Source organism: Nymphalis io, chromosome 26 (assembly GCF_905147045.1).
Source record: "Nymphalis io chromosome 26, ilAglIoxx1.1, whole genome shotgun sequence".
NCBI lineage: Eukaryota > Metazoa > Arthropoda > Insecta > Lepidoptera > Nymphalidae > Nymphalis > Nymphalis io.
This window is the reverse complement of record NC_065913.1, coordinates 6,896,446-6,919,383: the sequence shown is the minus strand read 5'-3', so window position 1 is coordinate 6,919,383 and position 22,938 is coordinate 6,896,446. Positions and strand designations below refer to the sequence as shown.

Sequence of the window (22,938 nt, the reverse complement as noted above, 5' to 3'; positions counted from 1 at the left end):
TGATTTGTTTTACAACGACGTTAATTTAAGTTATTTCCTGATATTCAATTTAATATAATCATATAAAATTAAAAAGTAGGTACTTTTTATCTTGTATAAATACTCATTCTTAAGGTGAATACTCTAAGAAAGCTTTGCCTAAGCCTAAATCACAAACGAAAAAAAAAATTGAAAATTGTTTTAGGTATTCGAAACATATCAAACATTACGCGCACGAAGCTGCTTAAAAAACTTTATAAATGTTTGAGATGGCAATAATAAAACCTTAAATAGGCTATTAAAATAAATAGTCATCTGTTTTAACTTAATCATCGCTATAAAATGGTGACACCATGATCTGAGTCACACGAGTTACACATTTAGCGCTCTAAACACGCAACGCATTTTTGGTCCAACGTCCCGTACGAGAACGTGCTGAAAATACTAATCAAACAATCATTCTAATTACAAATTGTAGTATCGATCGACTATGTATGTACATCACTTTACAAAGTGATTAATTCATTCATTCGTACTTTTATTCACAAAAAGACAACATTTGATGAAATCAAATAATTACATCAAGTACCAATATAGCTCTGTTTCGGTAGAAAGGTGAAAGAGCCAGCTTATTATAAGCATAAAGGATATATCGTATGTTTGACAGCTTTATATGTTGTGATTTATATTTTTTTACACTGCCATAGGCTAAAAACTAAGATGGTGATCACTTTCCACCAGGGACGAATTGCCTTATAAGCCTAGAATAAATTTAATTTGGGAAAATCACCCGTCAATGTTTAAAAATTCAAAAATATTTACATGGAATTATTCAGTTTCAGGAAGTACTTGGGCAGCAGTTTTTTTTATAGGCACCTAAGGTATAAATTATTTTAAGAAATAGAATTTATAAAAATGATAATAGATTTCAGACATCGTTTTACAATGTGTATTGACAAGACTTCATTTTTAAAACTTAACTTACGTTTTGGTAATTCCTGCAATCTATTTTATTTCATTTGAATTTAAATGTAAGAGGTATTTTGGAGTGTGATTTTGTTGAAAAATATCATTATAAAAAAGTGTTAACGTGAAAATAAGTTTTGTATTCTCTTACAATATACATGATATATAATACACATTAACGCAAATTGTATAGTGGTATACACCTTGTATTGAGTAGGGCTTAGTGAAAAAAATTAGGCCGTAGTTAAGTGGTTTAAGGTTTTACATTTATCGAATCTCAAAACATTATTACGATTCTAATAGCAAGTAAATTATATGACTATATTTTTTATGTGAAACATTTTGATGTGCTTTGGTAAGACCGGCTCGTATGCCGTGACGGCAATCGCAAGAGTAATGAATTAACGTTATTGACGATTGCTGTCCTGCCTCCTGTCTGCCGCCGCTCTCTACTTTCTTGAGTGTGCTTGGCGATTATTGTATATATTTATACACTGTGTGTGTACAGTGTATTCACAAAACTATGTTTTTATTTATTTTATTCTATATATATTTATTAGTTTTCTTTAATTATAGATTATATTTCAAAGACGTAACCTTGTATTATTAAAGTCATTACTAAATAGTTGAAACCTTGCAATTATGTAAATACATATGTAAAGTTAAATCCATTAAATATAAATAAATGTTAAATCGCCTGTAAAAGTTTAATTGCCATAACTTAAGTTTTAATAATTTTAAAGCTGGCAACGCTGAAAACGCTGGTTTGACAGCTGAAGTCATTGTTGTGACATTTAACTTCTGATTGTTTTTATATCATATGTCGGAATGTAAAATTCAAAAGCGAATAGACTTTGCACCTTGATATATTGTTTTTAAGTTCAGTTGTTTTTTGTTAAGTATTCTTTATTTAAAATTTAATTTTATATTCTTAACACAATGTCTCTAGTAGCGAAATCATTAGTTTTCGTGAATTCCGCCAAATTAGCACCCGGTAAGTTAATATTTAGGAAACGATTTATTGTAAACAACTAAGTTTTTTAAATTTATTTTATTTACCACAACTATGAGGCTATTTTTTAACAACCTCTCCAAACTATTTATAAATAGAAATAAAATGTTATGTATAAAATAAATTCAACATAACATTTTTTTTATTAATTTAGATTTAATTTCAGATTTAAAAAAAAAGACATTAAAATTAGATGATATTGTTTTTAAACAGCCAATTTTAGTAAAATAGTATGGGTTTGATCAAATCTGATACATTTTCTTAAATCACAATTAAGTATAATTAATAATGACAATTACAGGAATATTATCAAGATTATATTCATCTAAAATAGATGTGCCACAATTTGAAACATTAGCTATATCTGTTCCTAAGAAAAATGTCTTCCACGTTGAGATGAACCGTCCTAAGCAGTTGAATACTTTCAACAATGTAATGTGGAAGTAAGTATTGTTATTTTAAACAAGTTTATAAAAAGGAGGTTATATGTCAGATTTGTTCTTTATTATCTTTTTAACTTTGTAACAATATACTTTTATCTTATATGTATATCTGAGGAATTTTATTTGATATTTTTTCTCACTTCAGAGAATTCTACGACTGCTTCATGTCATTAAATGACAATCCTGAATGCAGAGTTATTGTGTTGTCCGGAAAAGGAAAGCATTTTACAGCTGGTAAGATAATTTTACTAACAAATTAATCATTTTAAAAACGGGAATATAATAAGAATTACATAATATACTTAAAGACGGAAACGGCCAGCATTAACAATATAACCGGTGATTGTTTTGTCCATTACAGGCATTGACTTCAATAGTCTTCTCGAAGAAGAAAGCAAGACTCAAGAATTTGATGACGTAGCGAGAAAAGCGCGCATTTTCCAAACGCTAATCACTTATTGTCAAGTAAGTTATATTCTATCTATTTAACAGTAAAACAGTAACAGTAACAGCCTGTTAATGTCCCACTTTTGAGGAGAAGGTTTGGAGCTTATTCTACCGCGCTGCTCCAATGCGGGTTGGTAGAATACACATGTGACATAATTTCAATGAAATTAGACACATGCAGGTTTCCTCACGATGTTTTCCTTCACCGTCAAGCATGAAAATTCAGTGGTGCTTACCCGGGTTTGAATCCATGATCATCGGTTAAGATTCACGCGTTCTAACCATTAGGCCATCTCGGCTATCTATATATCTTTTTTTTTTTTTTTTTCTTTTTTTTAATAGAATAGGAAAGTGGACGAGCATATGGGCCACCTGATGGTAAGTTGTCACCAAACGCTCTTAGACATTGGCATTGTAAGAAATGTCAACCATCGCTTATAGCCAATGCGCCACCAACCTTGGGAACTAAGATTTTATGTCCCTTGTGCCTGTAATTACACTGGCTCACTCACCCTTCAAACCGGAACACAACAATATCAAGTATTGCTGTTTTGCGGTAGAATATCTGATGAGTGGGTGGTACCTACCCAGACGAGCTTGCACAAAGCCCTACCACCATCTATCTATTTATTGAGGAACAATTATAATTCTTAGGTTGTAATCGATTCCTCTCATCTTAAGTTTAAATAAACCTTCTTTTCTTGATAACAATTTTTTTTTATATTTGAATTATCATTAAAAAAAAAAGATACTTTTAATCTATTTTCTAGATTATGTTTTTTCTTCAGCTAACTGTAAAACATAAGGTCCTAGTAGTACAATAAATTGTAATCATAATAATATAATAATATCCTGGGACATTTTTCATACACGGCTGTCTGATCCCAAATTAAGCTTGTACAAAGCTTGTGCTATGGAAACCAGACAACTGATATACTACATATACTACTTTTCTTTTGTAAATACATACTTATATAGATAATTACAGCATTTTTTAACTAATCATCCTATAAACAACATTTATAATATGTTGAACTGCAATAATAGAGATCAAGGTTAAAAAATCGATTCTTTTTTCAGAATGGAATATCAGCATTGGAAGATTGTGTAAAGCCAGTGTTATCTGTGGTGCATAACGCTTGCATCGGCGCAGGAGTGGATCTTATCACAGCTGCTGATATGAGGTAACTAGAATATTCAGTAATAAATTGTATTCTGTCAAATGCAAAGGTCTCCTGTTTAGAGAACATTGTGGGTTCATATTAATTTAATCTGGCATTATGCCATATAGTTCAGTTTGGAGTTAGAACAAGGGGATCTTAATTATAAATTGCCAACCAACTCAGTAGTGAAGGAAATGTCGGATCATAGTTTGTTATTTGTTTTCATCATACCGCATTAGAGCACTATTAACAAGCTTCAAACGGACTTATCACAAGGAAAGAGTCCTTTGCCCAGCATTGGGACATTCACAAACCTGTGACTTTTACTTATTTAGATTATAAAAAATTGCGTGCAAGATTTCAACTCAATGGGGTGTGTGGAACTGATTTAAAACTATTGGAAATAGCCAAAAAAACTTGAATTTAATTTAATGAAATTATAGATACTGCACAGAAGAAGCGTGGTTCCAAGTGAAGGAAGTCGACCTCGGTCTTGCGGCAGATGTGGGATCTCTGCAAAGACTGCCCAAGGTAATATTAAGTACTAACTGCTTTGTGCAATTTCAGTCGAATTTAAACGCCTGCGCCTTAGATATAAATATAATTAATAAATAATAAATTTTATTATGTGTTAATTTTAATATCTTTAATATAATAACTTATGAGATATTTTAAATTAAATTATAACAAAATGTTATATATTGTTAATTCGATGACAATCGTTCAGTTCTCCGTTTTTAATATATGCGCGGGAAAACAATTTTTTTTTACTTTTTTTTTACCAAACAATACCAATGACGTTCTGAAACCGATTATATTTTTATTAAAACAAATGCAATATACAAATATGTAATTATTAAATATATTAAATGAAGTACATAAATAAGTATTTCTAACATATATAGCTGGAATATTCCAACTATACGAGGACTAAAGGCAAACTTGGACTTTGATATTGAATTGAAGCGATATCATTGGATTGGTCGAGATTGGGATTGGCGTACAAATGGCGTTTTGATTTTCAGCGAAATTATAAGTAAAATTAAAGTAAATATAAGTAGCTAAGTGGAATGTTATATTATAAACAATGATTTATATCGAGCAAACAAAAGTCAAATACAGAAATCACTTTAAATTACAATCACTATTATTAAAACGAAAAAAAAAAAAAACGTATGACAGACGTTGATGACAGCATTTCTTTTTTTTCGTGCTGATGACAGTGCGATGCTGCCAGTGCTTCGGATTCGCGCCGCGCTTCCTTTCAATAATCGTTAATATTGTCACGATATAGTAGAGTTGTTAGGGTATTTCCAAATCTAAGGTTTATTTATCTTAACTTCTTCGATTGGAATAGTCGAATTCGATTGGTCACCAACGCCCATAGACATTGGTGATGTAAGAAATATTAACCATCGCTTACATCACCAATGCGCCACCAACCTTGGGATCGAAGATGTTATGTCCCTTGTGCCTGCAATTACACCCTCCAGACCCGGAAACGGAACAATACTAAGTATTGTTGTCTAGCGATAGAATTTTTTTTTTTTATATAGAATAGGAAGGCGGACGAGCATATGGGCCACCTGATGGTAAGTGGTCACCAACGCCCAAAGACATTGGCATTGTAAGAAATGTTAAACATCGCTTACATCACCAATGCGCCACCAACCTTGAAAACTAAGATGTTATGTCCCTTATGCCTGTAATTACACTGGCTCACACTTTTTGAGGAGAAAGTTTGGAGCTTATTCCACCACGCTGCTCCAATGCGGGTTGGTAGAATACACATGTGGCAGAATTTCAATGAAATTAGACACATGCAGGTTTCCTCACGATGTTTTCCTTCACCGTCAAGCACGAAAAGAATTATAATCACAAATTAAGCACATGAATATTCAATGGAGCTTGCCCGGGTTTCAACCCACAATCATCGCCACTAGGCCATCTCGGCTTATTATTACAAATTAAATAATAAATATTACATTTTATATATCAGGTCGTTATGCACACACACCGTCTTCATTTCGCGCCAATACCAATATATACATTCTATTTCCCGCGCTCCGTGATGTGTGACATCCGAGTTGACAGATGGTTACACAGATAACAGATACACAGATAATATATATTCATATTATAAAATACTAATTAATACATTATTGTAGATGTGTGTACACTACAGGTCGCAACATTGATTATGTTCATATTACTTCAGCGATTTACGCAGCCTTTAATAACAACCTCCAAATATAGTGTCAGTCATACTACCTCATAGACTTAGTATTTATCATATTAATTTTAATGTCTTATGTCTAAGTCTGTCTGTCTGTCTGTCTATCTTATGTCCAAGTTCCTTGTGATGTTTTTCTTTTTGTGTAATATGTTTTTTTTTCTCAAGGATAAGGGCTTTTTAGTTTTAGTTTTTTGTTCTTATAATTTCATTTATTTATTTTCGTGTGCGCGCATTTGTTTATGTTTACCCAATAGTCAGGGGCCATCTGAATATCAGTGCTGTGCATTAGCACAGCTTATACTGAGATGAATCCCTTGCTACCTACACTGTATTCTTTAAATTTAATTATTTTTCTTCTGTATAATCTATGTAATGTATGTGTGTAGCAAAATAAATGGTTTAAATGGTTTTAAATGGTTTAAAGTGGTTCTCGTATGTCAATTTATTTATTACACTCAAAATATTATACACTTAATAGACTCGACAAAATATTTAAACAAAAAGAGCATACATAGGCAGACTTATCCCACTGAGATAACTCCACCAGCCAACCTTTAAGGCAATGAAAGTAAAATGTAACTAAAATCATTATTTTATCCGAATTAATCAAATAACTATAATGTTAACTGGATTCTACAAAATTTATTTTATTAATTATTCCACATTAATTTCTAAGGTTAGTGCTAACTTACATACAATACATACAGACAGATTAGGCGTTTAACTTGAAATCCTCACTTATAATAAATACGAAAGTGAATTTGTTTCTTATGCTTTCACATCTTAACTACTTAACCGAACCTCATAAAATTTTGCATACACGAAAAACGCATTACGAGGAGCGCCACGGGATCGCTTGATCATGCTACCGTGAGCCTCTGACGGCCGGACCGCCTATGTGAGCCTCTATCAACACCTACCCCCTTCCCAGACCTGCATTTGAAACTAGTTTATAATATACCTAGGGTATAGTAGCTATGTGCTATGGTGGTAGAGCTTTGTGCAAACTCGTCTGGTTAGGTACCACCCACTCATCAGATATTCTACGGCAAAACAGCAGGACTTGGTATTGTTGTGTTCCGGTTTGAAAGGTGAGTAAGCCAGTGTAATTACAGGCACAAGGGACATAACATCTTAGTTCCCAAGGTTGGTGGCGCATTGGTGATGTAAGCGATGGTTAACATTTCTTACAATACCAATGTCTAAGGGTGTTTGGTGACCACTTACCATCAGGTGGCCCATATGCTCGTCCACCTTCCTATTCTATAAAAAAAAAGCTAGGCTATAAGTATATGGCTTATATTATATTTTTTTAAGGTTATTGGCAACACATCAACAGTGAGGGAGCTCTGCTTCACAGCAAGGAAGTTGGAGTCCAAAGAGGCGTTGGAACTTGGCTTGGTCAGCAAAGTGTTCCCAGACAAAGACACGTAAGATTATATTCGCTTCTTTCACTTTCACGAAGTTTTCTTTGTGCTTAAGAAAAGAGATCTTTGCCCAGCTGTGGATTATATACAGGCTTTTAATTAACTTTAATATATTTAGAGATCGGCGGTGATACTCTCGGCCGCGTGGTCACTTGAGGCTACTCTTTCCGGTATATATGCTATACGTACCCTCCGAGGCACGGGATATTAAATACTGCCAACTTCCGGGCAGGTACTTTGATTTTCTCGACAGAAAACCCAATAATTGATTCTACCCGCTGTTCGAACCCCGGGTTTTGAGTTCTCCGGCCTTATGCCCATAAGGCTCATCTACACCACAGAGGCAGACATACTATTGATAAAGTTTAAAAAAAAAACTTATAAAAACTGTTAAAATATTTACCTCGATTTCAGTGCTATTCAGCAAATTCTTGAATTAGCTGAAACCATCGCGGCCAAGAGCCCAGTAGCTGTTCAAATGACGAAGAAATCAATGGTCTACTCCCAAAGTAGACCCAACAAGGATGGCCTTGAACACATTGTAAGCTATTTGATATCAATATATTTATATTTTCGTACCATGATAGCTTAGCAGACAAAGCAGAGATAGACAAAATGGTGCAGGGATAAATACAAAGAAGCGACATTTTTATAGGAACATTTTTTATATAAAAATATTTACACTTAAAAATATTTTTAGTGAATGAAAACTTTGTTAAGACAGTCTAGAAAATTCTTAGACACATTCGTAATATATGTTAATTTTAATGCTTCTCTGTCTACTGTCAAATAATGGCTTTACGTGCTTTCCGAAATACGACTACTACAGACCGGCCCAGGATTTGAACCCAAGACTTCTAGATTTCTAGACCAAAACTAAACTCCTTACGCTTGCATATGATAAAAGATATTTTTATTGGTTGTTTATTTATTAATTATAATATTTGTCACTTGTCATTATTAATTTTCAATAACCTATAATAAACAAAAATATGTCTTCAAATATATTAAATTATATAAATAAAGTTATAATGTTGGTACATTACTACTCCAGTAAGAAAGATAATTACTACTCCAATATAAATATTATATACCTATTTAAAAAAATATATATAAATAAAATTGTTACTCATTAGTTCTTGCAATTGACTAGCTGTTAATATTATATAATAAACATTAATACGAATTTCTATAAACCACATTTTCCTTGATATTGCATTTAACGTTAATTAAATGTATATCAATCATGTGATCCATTTTGCAATTTATGTATCTCAAAATAAAATAATCAAAAGAGTATTCCAAACATTATTAATTACAAACTTTATTAATTATTAAATTCATAATTTCAGAAATTAATAAATCAAATGATGCTGCAAAGTGAAGATTTAAGAAAAGCTGCAATGGCCCAAGCGACTAAGACTGTAACTGAATTCGATAATTTGTAATTTTTTTAAATAAAATGTTGTTTTAAATTAACTAACCTAAATGATATGTAAAGATAGATTTTACCTATCTATATTATATTACAAAAGTTGTATTCATTTAAGTGTAATTGTTAGTAACTTATTACGTTTTATACACAAATTATTAAATATATATACTTTATACTAAACATAAGATTTTATTTCCTTAACAAATTCATTATACAAACTTCTATGCTATGCTTCTATATACCATTACACGAAGTCAGAATGGCTGACGTCATAGCTGGCTATGACGTCACTGTACCGCCTATTAACTTTGTAAAATCAGGTAACCTACTTTATAAAGGCTTGCATTTACGTTATACGAATGACCTGCCCAAATATAGACCATCTATAAATAGAATCGTAGGTCCGCTAGGCGACTGTGAATGGTGCGAGCTCCTTGAAAATAGGGCACACTGCAATGATTTGACCTATATATTTTTCAATGGTCCAATGCATGAACGAGAAAACGGGTACCCATAGCGAAATTTTCATTCAGTAACAGTCAAACTCTCGAGGTCGAGGTGACCTAGTTGGGGAATATCGTTCGTTACCGGCGTGAAATATCCATTCTTGTGCTCAGTGTTAAATAAAGCTGATATAAATTGTTAAAATATTGCATTACATTCAATTAATTCAAGTTGAATTATACGTCGAATGTAATAATTCCACAGTGCAGTTGTATCTTGTAGAAAATGTCAAATCATTCAAATTAACCGCCTAAATCTATTCATCCGCCATTAAAAACGTCATTGGCTGTTACAAAGATACTGATCTGTGATTGGTGGATATTGGAGCTACGACGTAACAAGCCAATAGTGAAGCGAGTTTCATAGATACTGCACGACATCCGCGCCACCTGTCGCTCGCTCACGCTGCGTTCATTGAATAACCCGCCCGGACTGTTTTATTGACGCAAGCGTACTGAGGCCCAACAAAGGGCCGAATTAAGGACGGTTTTCAAGTGAATCTGATGTATTTACGTCTTAAAAATGGTGAAATCTGTGAAGTGGCGTTTGGAAGTTAGAGTGTTTGCAATCTCAAATCATGACCGAGGCCTCTGAAAAGTAAGTTTACCTGTAACACAATTTTGGAAGTACGTGTTTCGTCCTGCTCTACCTAGGTAGGGCCCTACCCCGGCCATTTTCGGAGCTCGCTGAATGTGCTATACTGTTTTTAGTCATCTAATAGACTTAGCTTGGAATATTTAAACTTAGGTTTTACCCAAAAGTGATTTACAAGCTAGCATGTATGGAATCCTTGATATGCGACCGCCGCCCTTAGGTCACCCCGTGTGGTGTATAAGTATAATCAATGACTTGACGTTCATTCACAATAAAGTACTACTTTCGGGGTCATTTGAAGCTAGCTCGAACGGAGCTGTTTCACTCAATGAATTACATAGCGGTTTCACTAAGCTGTATATTTACGTGCTGTATTCTATGAATTGATAAAAAAATGAATGAACTGGTTTAATTTTCTATTTCATATCATTACGGTATTGATGACTATTCTTTTTTCAAATAAAAGTGAATAGTGGTAGTCTATAATTTTGATCCAGATTATGAATTATAAATTAAATTAATAATTAAATGTCATCATATTATATCTCCTTATATTATAATAACCAGGTTTTACCATGCATAATAAATTGCAGTATCTTGTGACAAGCTTTACAATGATTATTGTCTTAATTAACATATAAAAAATATTCTTTTGAATAAAGGGCGAAAATGAATTATCCTGAAAATATACTAAAATGCAATTTAAAAAAATAAAATTCATAATCCCTATTTTCTTAAAATGAATAAAACCAAGCGTTTGCATTGCAAATTAGTATTTCAAGTACTTGTCATACTAATTCCAAGAATGAATGTGGGTAATAAAGTCTGAACAATGTATAGCCCAAAAAGCAACAATGAAAGATCTCATTAGCTCATGGGTTGAATATAAAATTGGTTAGTTAAAAAATGTCACAGATTAAAGTGAAGGTTAGCTTTAAATTTAAAATGAATTAAGATGTCTGAAAAAAGGTATGTCTAATTTTTATTAAGATATTATAATTTTGTTTTTATACTAATATATCAATTTAATATTGTGTCATAACTTATGAGAAATAAAATGTCCTATTATTATGTATAAATGGAAATCAACTGTATGGCTATGATGACTTGATATATATAAAAAAGACAGTATAGAAAAACAGTGCATGATATGCAAACAGATGGGACAAAGGCAAAGCGAATTATGATACAATTTTAACTATACTATAATTATTCTTATGTTAAATGCACTTCTTGAATCATTTAACTATTTTTTGTTGAGGAGCTAATGATTTTGAAATGTACTAGGGTAACATATATTATTTAGATATACATAAGGCATTTAAAATATATTCATGAGTTTGTATGATTATTTTATATTGGATCATCATGTAATATAAAGGCCTTATAAATGTTGCTTAACAGCTGCTTAGTTAAACACAACTTGTGCTCTTTCTATCGTTATTGAATTTTTACGTGAAAGAAAAAGACAGAGTATTGCTTAACTAATTATCTGCTAAACAATGTTTATATGTGTTAATTTAAACAAAGGTTCTGAGCTTGCAAAACACTATCAAAAACGTTCAATTTATATAATACTGTCGATGAAAATATGAGGAAAGCTGTAACCTAAAATGTATAATATTAATTATATGACATATATTTGCTTAACTTACGATGAAAAAATTGCCAAAGCCTTTAAAGTAGGATTTCAGCCAGCGATAAGTTATTTTAAATGTCATATGTATGTATCTAAGACTTTTTTAAATAACAAAGAAACGGGACAACATGACTTGTATGCACATAACACATTTAAAATTTAAATTACAATTTTCTTATAACAAAAATAACTGCCTTAACAGAAATACTAGGCTTACATGACTGTAAAGTTCTTTACAAGTTTAATTAGTTAATCGCCGAAGACAGGAAATAACAAATTATGCTCGATTGTTACATTCTGATGCACTTGTTCTTAATTCCTCATTACAATGAAAGACTTTTTGTAGTTGCTACTTAAAATTATTTATAATTAATAGTATCATTACATTTTTATTCAACTCATATTAATGTATCTGGCAACTTTTTTTTTAAAATATTCATATAAACTGGATTTATTGCAATGTGATTTTTCATTATAAACTTTTGCAACCAATCATTATAGATGACATTTCCAGAACATTATTTATACAAATAAATTTAATTCGTGCAGTGATTACATGAAATCTTAGCGTCAGGAACGTTTTACTTATACGTTACATGAAATAACGTGAACGTGAAACGCGACCTTGAAACTTAAAACATTTTTTTTTTTAAATTAAATATTGAACCGCTCTACCGCTCTTCTTTGTGCCTCTTCTTGGTAGCATTGATCTTATTGCAACACAGATGCTGGCCATTTGGAAAAAAGTTTTTTTTTGTGTAGTGACTATCTGGTGCGCGTCCGAGCGCAGGTCATGTGTCGAGACGAAGGCACGGGGGGATGGATGGCTTTGGGTGGTGGCGGCCTCGCTGATGTTATGGTGTGCCGACGCGGACCAGGTAAATATATCTAATTATTATTATAATTTGTGTGCAATAAATAATATTCCGACTTCACATAGTAACTTAATCAATTACATGCAAACTTGTATTATTTTATTTGAGTATTAAGTGGCGAAGGAGCATCATTGTAAATTGCTTTATTTCCAACTTAAATTCCGATAAGTCTTGGAACTTAATTGCAGTAACCAATAGTGTTGCCATGTCTGTAATTTTAGATTAAATTATTTTAGTCGACGTCAAAATCTTCACGATTCATTCTAAACTGTTTGTACTCACCACCTGAATTAAAAAAAAAGCATTAGTTTCGAGTCCAAGCGATTTCTTTCGTCATGTGACATCAAATACTTATGTCTAATAAATACAGATTTCATATTATACAAGGGAAGTCGTAGATTGATGTTAAATGTAATGTATTTAACATGTCGCCTCCTGTTGTGCTTGCGGTCAAGCAAGCCCGTACGACATTAAATATAAAAATAAAACAACTGAGTCGAGACCTTGGCCTTTTAGGCACAAATAAATGTCGCGGAGGAAATGTCCGAGTTTGGGGAAAACCACGATGCTCGAGACCCATTTGATTAAGGCTAATTAAGAATAGCCCCACTGTTAATATGTATACATTGTTGTTAGAAGAAAAATTTAACACTTATGCTCCAAATATTTATTATAATAAATTAAAAAAAAAAACTAAATGTCCTAGGCAAAGGCCTCATAAAGAAAAGATTTCGATATTATTTAACTAAGCTGTTCCATTTATCATGTGTCAGAATGTCATCTGAAATTACTCACGATATTTTCCTTCACCACCAAGTACGAGATGAATAATAAACACAAATAAGCTGATAAAAATTAGGTTTTTTATTCCAATTATAAAAATTGGAATGTTTTTTTCTTTTTTTAGGACTTTAAATTGCAATCTTAATCATATTTAATTATGTATTAGACGATTTAGTAAAGAATTATTTTTTTTTCAAATATAATAAATTTCAGTTAGTTTTCACAACAACTCCAAATGTAAGCAGTGGTCAAATATATATTTGGAGCTAAATTTTCATTGACCTGACCAGGACCTCAGGAACAGCTACTAATCAGCAGTTAATTCTCTTTAAAAGTCTTAATAGTTATCCTACAGCCTGTTAAGTGCTGTATTTTTACCATCTTAAGTGAGCCAACGCAACGAGCGTATGTGCGAACTCTGTTAGGTTACACTAATAATCCGATTGCACAGCAGTCCGTTACGACTGGTAGCGCAGGACCAATCCAATCCAATCCAAGACTATTCAGAATTGGGACCTCAACAGCTATCAACTATGATTGATGTATAACAGGTAGTGGAGATATCAACGGTGACCCAACTCAGACGCAGACAAGCACAAGCGTATCTCATACCGAGTACTACATACATGGAAGGCGTATCAGCGATAATACTGTAAGTCTTATAAACCTTTCTTTGTTGAGCAGTAGCCAGTTTTTATATATATCGTTGGTAGGCGGATGGACAACTGATGGTACGTGATCAGCTCCCATAGATCGGAAGAAATACTGATCACATCGTCGATGCCCCACCCACATTAGGAACTAAGGTATTATGACCTTTGTGCCTATACACGGGCTCAATCACCCTTTCAACTGAAAATCAACTTCAATCAATCAACAAGTTTTTAATCTAAAATCTATGTAACATAAATGCTTACATTCACCAATGTAATGAGTACGATATAATAGTTATTTAGTTTTTGTATTTTTAAGATCAGATCAAACATTTAATACAAATTAAGGAACCAAATATAACCCAAGGCACTGACGCACGTCTGTAGAAAAATTGTATTATAATTAAAAAAAAGTCATATTAGACACAAAAACAATTGAAAACACCTCTGGTCTGAATGAATTTATAACCAATGTCACTGATGATGTAAGGAATCTAATGATGCACCAACATCTAAATCTGTTCCGCCATTGGAAAGTTAGAGTGGAATAAAGTAACTGACATACATTACGTACATATCCTAAAACATTACAGTATATCTACAGGCACAAGGGACATAGCATTTTCGATCCCAAGGTTGGTGGTGCGTTGGCGATGTAAGGAGTGGTTAATATTTCTTACATCACCAATATCTATGGGCAGTGGTGACCACTTACCATCAGGTGGCCCATATGCTCGTCCGCCTACGTCAATCAATCAATCAATCAATTACGTATTCTATAATAAAAAAAAACATAAAATCTTGGATCCCAAGATTGGTGGTGCGTTGGCGATGTAAGGAATAGTTAATATTTCTTGCATCGCCAATGTCTATTCGCAGTGGTGACCACTTAACCTTAGGTGGCCCATATCCCCGTACGCCAATATTTTTTGGGCGTGTAAAAATGATTGACAGTTAAGGGGTTAAACATTCAATCGTCGGCTTAAGTGGACCATTATTAAGTATAATAATTGAATAAAGGTAGTAAGATTTTACGATATATGGAGTAAATAAGCACCTGTGCTTGCACACTTTGCACTATAACATCTCCTGCGCAGTTGGCTAATCTCTCTCGAGATTGGTCGCCGTGGCCGAAATCGGTCTGGAGGACATTATTATTACATATTAATTTATTCGAAATAATGTCCTGATATGTTCTTTTAAATAGATAATTATAATAATTAACTTCAGCTCGTCCTCGATTGCACGGTCAAAGATGACTTCCAGTACCACAAAGTCATGCCGACCTTCCACCACTGGGTCTCGGACGAGAAGAAATTCGGATTGACATTCCAAACCGCGGCAGACGCGAGGGCCTTCGACAAGGGCGTCCGAATTGCTGTCAACGACTTGTACCGTGAGTTTATTATAATCATAAATCAAGATATTTTCGCGGCATGCCCCGATTTTTTCTTATGTCGATCGAATATCATAAAATAGTTTCGGTATATACTGCGCGTTATTATAATTATGACTGCCTCGTTGGTCTAGTGGCTTGATGTAAGGCCGCAGATCCGGAGGTCCTGAGTTCAATTCCCAGGTCGGGCCAATAAAATGTTATTGGGTTTTTCTGTCAGAAAATTTTCAGTAAGTAGAGTGGAAGTTAGAAGTGTGTTCACTCCCGTGCCTCGGAAAGCACGTAAAGCCGTTGGTCCTGCGCCTGAACTCTTTCCGGTCGTGTCGGATTGCCGTCCCATCGGATTATAAGAGTTCGGGAATAGAGAGTGCACCTGTGTTTGCGCACACACTTGTGCACTATAACATCTCCTGCGTAGTTGGCTAATCTCTCTTGAGATTGGCCGCCGTGGCCGAAATCGGTCTGGAGGACATTATTATAATTATATAAAGTATGTAAATTTTTGTTATATTAACAGGTCTAGGTGCCTGGCCGACGATGTATGGTTACGAAGAGAAGAACACTGAGGCGAAACCGAAGGAGGATGATGAAGAAAACATCTTCGAAGTAAGTGATGATTTATTCTCTATTTATTTAGGATCACCAACATGCCATACAGTTAGAATTACAAATTAAAAGTGCACACCACACTTATAATTTTTACTTCTCACTTTTCCTCCCTCTCTCTTATCTTTTTGATTCTGATGGTAAGTGGTCGCCAACATAGACATTGTCATTGTAAAAAATGTTAACCATCGCTTACATCACCAATGCGCCCCCAACCTTGGGAACTAAGATGTTATGTCCCTTGTGCCTGTAATTACACTGGCTCACTCAACCTTCAAATCGAAACAACAATACCAAGTACTGCTGTTTTGTGGTAGAATATCTGATGAGTGGGTGGTACCTACCCAGACGGGCTTCCACAAAGCTCTTCCACCAGTGAAGTATCTCTCGCTATATTACATTATGTAGCGTGGCGGTTTATGAAAGGTTCTGGTGTTCATATTAACAGTTATAATGCATTTAACCTATTCTAATGGCTCATAACAGCTCTGCTAGGTTAAATATGTACTATAAACATTTGTTACGTAACTACTTATGTATACGCAATTTAAAAGTATGTGTGCGTGCGCAGCCCATCTACTTCGAGGTGCTGCCGGTGCCGGACTCGCGCTCCAGCTCGGAGAAGTCGAGCGCCAGCCGCCGCCAGGAGCTGTCGCAGACGCCCATCCTGTCCGCCATCACGCTGCCGCACCACGCGCACCACCCGCTCAGCGGTATGTGTACTGACTGCATCCAGCCTCGACTAAATTATATCGTGTAGCGTCAGAAAAACAATCACGCTAATGAAATAAAACAAAAAAAAAATTGTCAAGCCTCAAAATCCAAATAGAAATATTTAATTTACTTACTTAATATATTCAAAATTTTATATTATATTACGAATCATTTTATTACAGAATCCCTGAACCTGCCGTATGACGACAAATTAGACGATTCTGATACAGACCGCTGTCCCTATGTCCATCTGTCAGCTGTGAGTATTTATATAATATATATAAATTATAAATATACTACATGTATACAGTGACGTCATTGAGAGGTCCTATCTATTAAGTAAGTAAGTAACAGCCTGTAAATGTCCCACTGCTGGGCTAAGGCATCCTCTCCCTTTTTGAGGAGAAGGTTTGGAGCTTATTCCACCACGCTGCTTCAATGCAGGTTGGTGGAATACACATGTGGCAGAATTTCGATGAAATTAGACACATGCATCCTGAATTAAGTTATTTTTACTCTTAAAAGACGAGATTCCCTTGCCTAGTCATGGGATTACTATAAACTGTCCTTATGTACCTTCCAGGTCCACGAGTATACGTATCCGCAAGTGGGGCCGGGCGGCGTGATCAGCTCGGAGAAGTCTTCGCCCAACACCAAGCCGCCGCTGTTGAAGCGTGACTCCGGTAAACGACTCAAATTATATAAGATTTTTTTGTTTGTTTACCTGATAGTGGTCACCACCGTCCATTGGCGATGTGAGAAATGTTAACAGTTCCTTACAACGCCAATGCGCTACCAAACTTAGGAACAATTATGTTATGAGTTACACTGACTCACTCACCCTTAAAACCGGAACACGACGATACTAAGTATTGCTGTTTAGCAGTAGAATGTCTGATAAGTGAAACCTACCCAGACAGGCTTACACAGAATCCTCACACCTATACCACTAAATACTAATAAAACCACCGTAGTAAACTTTATAAAAATCTAGGGAATTTAATTTTTTTTTTTCATCCGAGTAACCAATTAAGTTTGTGATTATAATTCAACTCGTTCTTTACGGTGAAAGAAAACATCGTGAGGAAACCTGCATATGTCTAATTTCACTGAAATTCTGCCACATGTGTATTCCACCAACCCGGACTGAAGCAACGTGGTGGAATAAGCTCCAAACCTTCTCAAAAAAAGGGAGGAGGCCTTTAGCCCAGCTGTGGGACATTCACAGGCTGTAACGGAACCAATGAATAATATTAAAAATGTTTTTTTTTTTTTTGCTTTTTAAAGGATCGTTAAAGAAATGCGGCTACAGTGGCGCCCCGCCGTTACCAAAGAAGCACACGGAGACTTTCCAAGCGAGAGTGAAGTGCAGGTGAGGTTTATAATTAAATCGAACTTTTGAATCGTCGTTTAACAAGATATTGTATAAAGCTACCTCTCGCCCTTACGGTAGATCTAGACTTTTTATTAGTTACATATTATTACATATTACTAAACCTTCCGCCCGATTGACTTTAACTGAAACTGAACTGACTGAAATTTGTCGGGGAAGGAGTACCCCCGACGTAAACACTCACTAAGAAAGAATTTTACGCAAATCCTAACGAAAATACATTTGCCTTATCTACCCGTGCTAAGACGAGACGATTAGTTGCTTTTAACATGCACTAATGGTGGTGAATATGGATTACGAGTTAGACTATTTATTAGTTACACATCTATATTAAATATAAATAATTGATAGCATTTTTTTTAATTTATCGGTTCATTGTTTATACCGTTAACAAGCAATTTTTTCAGATATTGCATATTGGCGTTTCTAACTGTTTCTTAAAGATGGTAATGAAATATCATTATCATGGCTGCGTTGAAATAAAACATCATGAGGAAATGCATGTGTTGTGTTGAGAAATATAAATGGACGCGAAACACATTGTACTTAACACACGTGATGATTAAGCGCATCCGCCTCTTTATTTTATCATGTTGTATAAAGTTCAGCCACATCAACCAGCCAGTGCTTGAGCACCTCGATGGAATTAGCTCCAAACCGTCTTGAGAGAACTGACTAACTAACTGGTCTTTGCTAACTAGGATACATCTCACTACTATATTGTAACTCGTTGCTAAGATTAATATTAATCAGTATTATCTATATTAATATTATAAATGCGAAAGTAACTGCTATACCACTGAACTGATTTTGGAACTGAAAGGATATATATATATATATATATATATATATATATACTCCACAGGCTACTTTTTTTTTCCTTATACCCGAGCTCTCTTCTCCTAATACGTAAGCGAAAACTAGTTTACTGTATTGTTTTTTTTTTTTTGATTTCAGATACTGTCAAGAGTGGTATTTGGAAAGTGCAAATAGGAGAGGCGCTTGTAAGTTTGCACCGGACTGCTTTCGATCTTGTATCGACTGTGTTTCATGCATTAAATGCGCTCAGGTATCTTGTTTCATATAATTTTAATTAGTCAAAATGTATTGGAATATTCTAAATTTAATTAGGAATAATTAGTAATTGACCTTTCCTTATTTCTTACTAAGTACATAGACATGGTACCTCGAATCCTAAATTGAATTTAAAATAATACACTATATAATTAACTCCTTTTTTATGACATAACAATTATATTGCAGTTAGTGACGAGCTTGACGAGCCGGTTGGCGCTGTTGGTAGATAATTGCCTTTCACGCCGAAGGTTGTGGGTTCGATTCCCACCCAGGACAGACATTTGTGTGCATGACCATGTCTGTTTGTCCTGAGTCTGGGTGTAATTATCTATATAATTATATATTTACAAAAGAAAAGTAGTATATGTAGTATATCAGATGGCCTTGTGTGAAAAATGTCCCAGGATATTATAGTTAGTTTCATAATTAATAATTGAAATAAATAATTTTTTCAGTGTATGCTGTATCACTGTATGTCCGACTCTGAAGGGGATTTCGCTATGCATCCTTGCACCTGTGGCCCTCCCACTGATAGTTGTGCTAAACGGTAAATAGTATTATATATTAAGCTTTACTTGGTGGGCCGAGATCGCATAGTGGTTAGATCGCGTGATTCTTAACCGATGATCGTGGCTTCTAACCCGGCCAAGCGCCACTGAATTTTCATGTCCTTATTTTGTGTTTATAATTCATCTATTGCTTGACGTTGAAAGTAAACTCCGTAAGGAAACCTGCATGTGTCGAATTTCACTAAAATTATATGCCACATATGTATTCAAATCATCAATATAGTTTGTATTTTTGTGTTCCTGTGTAAAGGGTAAGAATCACCACCAACCAAATTTACAAATTTGTTCCAAACTCTTTGGGCTGACATCAAATTGTACAAAGTCCCATACAAGTATGTGCATATTTAACACTTGCGCATTGGTATATTAGCATTATTCAGTAAATGAAGAACTGTCATGGGGAAAAAAAACAAATAGACACGCTATTAAACTTTGATAACTTGTTGAGATACTAGTAAAATGCAATTTGATGAATTAAATGATATTAACACCTTATAATAATTTTATTCGCAGTTGGGTCGGTATAACACTTCTGAGCCTGCTAGTTCCCTGTCTCTGGTGCTACATGCCTCTGAAGTGCATTCACCGGACAGCAAAAGCGTTCAATCTCACTGGAGGTGTCCACTCTCCACAGCCCAAATAGGATTCACCGTCACATATCGATGAAACGAATATGTGACTAAATTAAAAGTATCATCCGAGCAAAAACTGCTGAAGTATTAAGTGCTTGTGACATAAGTGACTCAGTGATAACACCAATGAAGGAGTAAGGATTGTTAACGTGGAGTGAGCAATTGAAGAAATAAGCAGATAAATGGAAATCCAACTGCAATTAATTGTCGTTATTTATAAAATGATTTCAGGAATTCCAATTTGTGGAATATGTGTATGAATATTAAATGTAAAAGAGGTGTTTTAAAATTTTCCATATTATAAGAGTTTTTCATATTATCTTATTGAATTCAGTATTTATACCGAGTTGTAATGTAAGAATGACATTTTGAAAATGTTAATTTGCTTAAAAAAGTATTATGTATATGGAAATAATGATATATTTATGAAACATATTTTATTATATAATAGTGGCTATAAAATAACGAATTCCAACTTGCGTTTAAATCACTAATCCTAAAAGTTTCTAAAAGAAATCAAGGACCTAGAATAAACTGTTAATAAAATAAAAATATCAATTAAAGTTTTTACTTATTTAACAAAAACTGTTTTTAGTACAAATAATAATTCTTAACAAACTTTTAACAATTAAAAATATAAGATGTTTTAAAAATGATGTGCTTAAAAGATATTTATAATCTTTGTGGAGTGTTGGATCATTTTTTTTTAATGACAACACTTGTTGGGGTCTTGATTAATTGGCATGCTAAACAATTTAGAATGCTATACTAGTTATTTACAACTTTTATACAAAAATAAATGAAATCGAATATGTTTTTAACTGTGTTGCCAGTATATGAGAAATTTGATAACTATGCTATAACTTAAAGGTTGTCTAACTCGCCATGGTTCAAAGGGCATTTAATTGTATGTAGTGCCATATTTAATCTTTTAAAAAAAATTGATTTTTTAAATGTTAATTTCATAAAATAATTGGGTCTTCCAATGTTTTGTATTTTCCAGCATTTGTTTTTATTGTTATATATCTGGTTATAAATGTATTGTTTACAATTTTTGTAAATTCTATTTAGATAATATGGTAGAGTCTTGGTAATCCGGACTAATGAGTTTGCTATAAAATAAACATATATGTATAATATATATTCTAACAACTTTTTTTTTATAATATTAGATATACATACTTTTCAATATCTTATTTATAGCATAACAAAACTTGTGTTTTGTTTTTTCTTTATAAATTATTTCTGGACAATAAACATCCAGATAATTAAGATTCTACTGTATATAAGTTACATATCTCGCTGATGTTATAATGACACTACAATTTTTTATCTACCATCATATATGTGAGTTCAATTATTAATAATTTCAATGCACTAGACCAAGTTCAGTCAGTATTATTAATAAAATTTGTGTGTTCTTATATATAGTATTTTTTTGATGTAACATATTTGATGGTAGATTTTATAATAATTTTGTACAAACACAAATTTAAATTTAATTTTTAAAGATCTGATTTGTTTACGGGTATAAATGTTACCTTATAAAAAAAAATTGGATCTTTTTTTTTTGTTTGTTTTTAAAAGTGTTTCAAATTTAACTCAAATATGATATATTTATCTTAATTAATCGTAATGTCACTTTAAACAAATATAATCGTATATAATTAGTGTTATATAGAATGTACATTCATAATTTTTAATCGTTGAATGGTTTAGGCTTAAGCTTTAATTTATTCAGTTTAAGATTTTTTTAATATTAATATTTAATGATTGATCAAAAGCACAAATTTATACGTTCATAATACTTACTGAAATTTTAAACTTTTTAACGATTATTAATAATGAATGTACGGTTAGGATTAAATCTAGTTAATCTGTTGAAATTTTATCATATTAAATGTTCATGTGGATTTTACATGTATTTCATTATAGAATAAGGATATTCACGAATATTTATTGCTAACATTCTCTCTGTTCTAATCTAGTCTGTTATTGTATAATTTAGTAGTTCACAAGATTTTTTACGTATTCATTTGTAAAAAAAATGACCAAGGTGTTTTGTATGAATTATGAATAAGGCACGAATTTGTTTCAGATTTTAAAACATTGGATGTCACACACTCGATATTATTAAACATTATTAACAATAATTATAGAATAAATTTCTAATAAATATATAAAATCATCACTGTTTTTGTGGGATAGGGCTCACTTACGAAAATCGTTGTTGATTTTTTATATTGCTTTGTTGCTTTTATACCATGTGTAATGTGGTATAGATTCCACGAAGGTCAGGATCGTAAACTGATGACAAACCAATACTGACTCCAGCGTGGGGCACCCAACAATAATGAAATATCTGAAACGATTTCGTCACCGTTACTCTGCTTTA

At 33.2% G+C, this 22,938-nt stretch overlaps 2 protein-coding genes across 2 annotated transcripts; both read left to right on the top strand.

The window, feature by feature from the left end:
* Positions 1-1,744: 1,744 nt before the first annotated feature.
* Positions 1,745-9,122, top strand: LOC126778543 (delta(3,5)-Delta(2,4)-dienoyl-CoA isomerase, mitochondrial). Its single transcript, XM_050502205.1, has 9 exons — positions 1,745-1,939; positions 2,259-2,400; positions 2,546-2,634; positions 2,762-2,865; positions 3,928-4,031; positions 4,454-4,541; positions 7,564-7,676; positions 8,088-8,214; positions 9,026-9,122. The coding sequence occupies exons 1-9, from the start codon at positions 1,885-1,887 to the stop codon at positions 9,119-9,121; spliced, it is 918 nt and encodes a 305-aa protein (XP_050358162.1). The 5' UTR covers positions 1,745-1,884; the 3' UTR covers position 9,122.
* Positions 9,123-10,027: 905 nt separating this feature from the next.
* On the top strand, positions 10,028-22,045 carry LOC126778516 (sprouty-related, EVH1 domain-containing protein 1). Its single transcript, XM_050502150.1, has 12 exons — positions 10,028-10,209; positions 12,608-12,723; positions 14,055-14,155; positions 15,387-15,552; positions 16,070-16,158; positions 16,730-16,871; positions 17,055-17,131; positions 17,456-17,555; positions 18,160-18,244; positions 19,223-19,334; positions 19,798-19,889; positions 20,425-22,045. Exons 1-12 carry the CDS (start codon positions 10,190-10,192, stop codon positions 20,552-20,554), a joined length of 1,230 nt encoding a protein of 409 aa, XP_050358107.1. The 5' UTR covers positions 10,028-10,189; the 3' UTR covers positions 20,555-22,045.
* Positions 22,046-22,938: the final 893 nt, after the last annotated feature.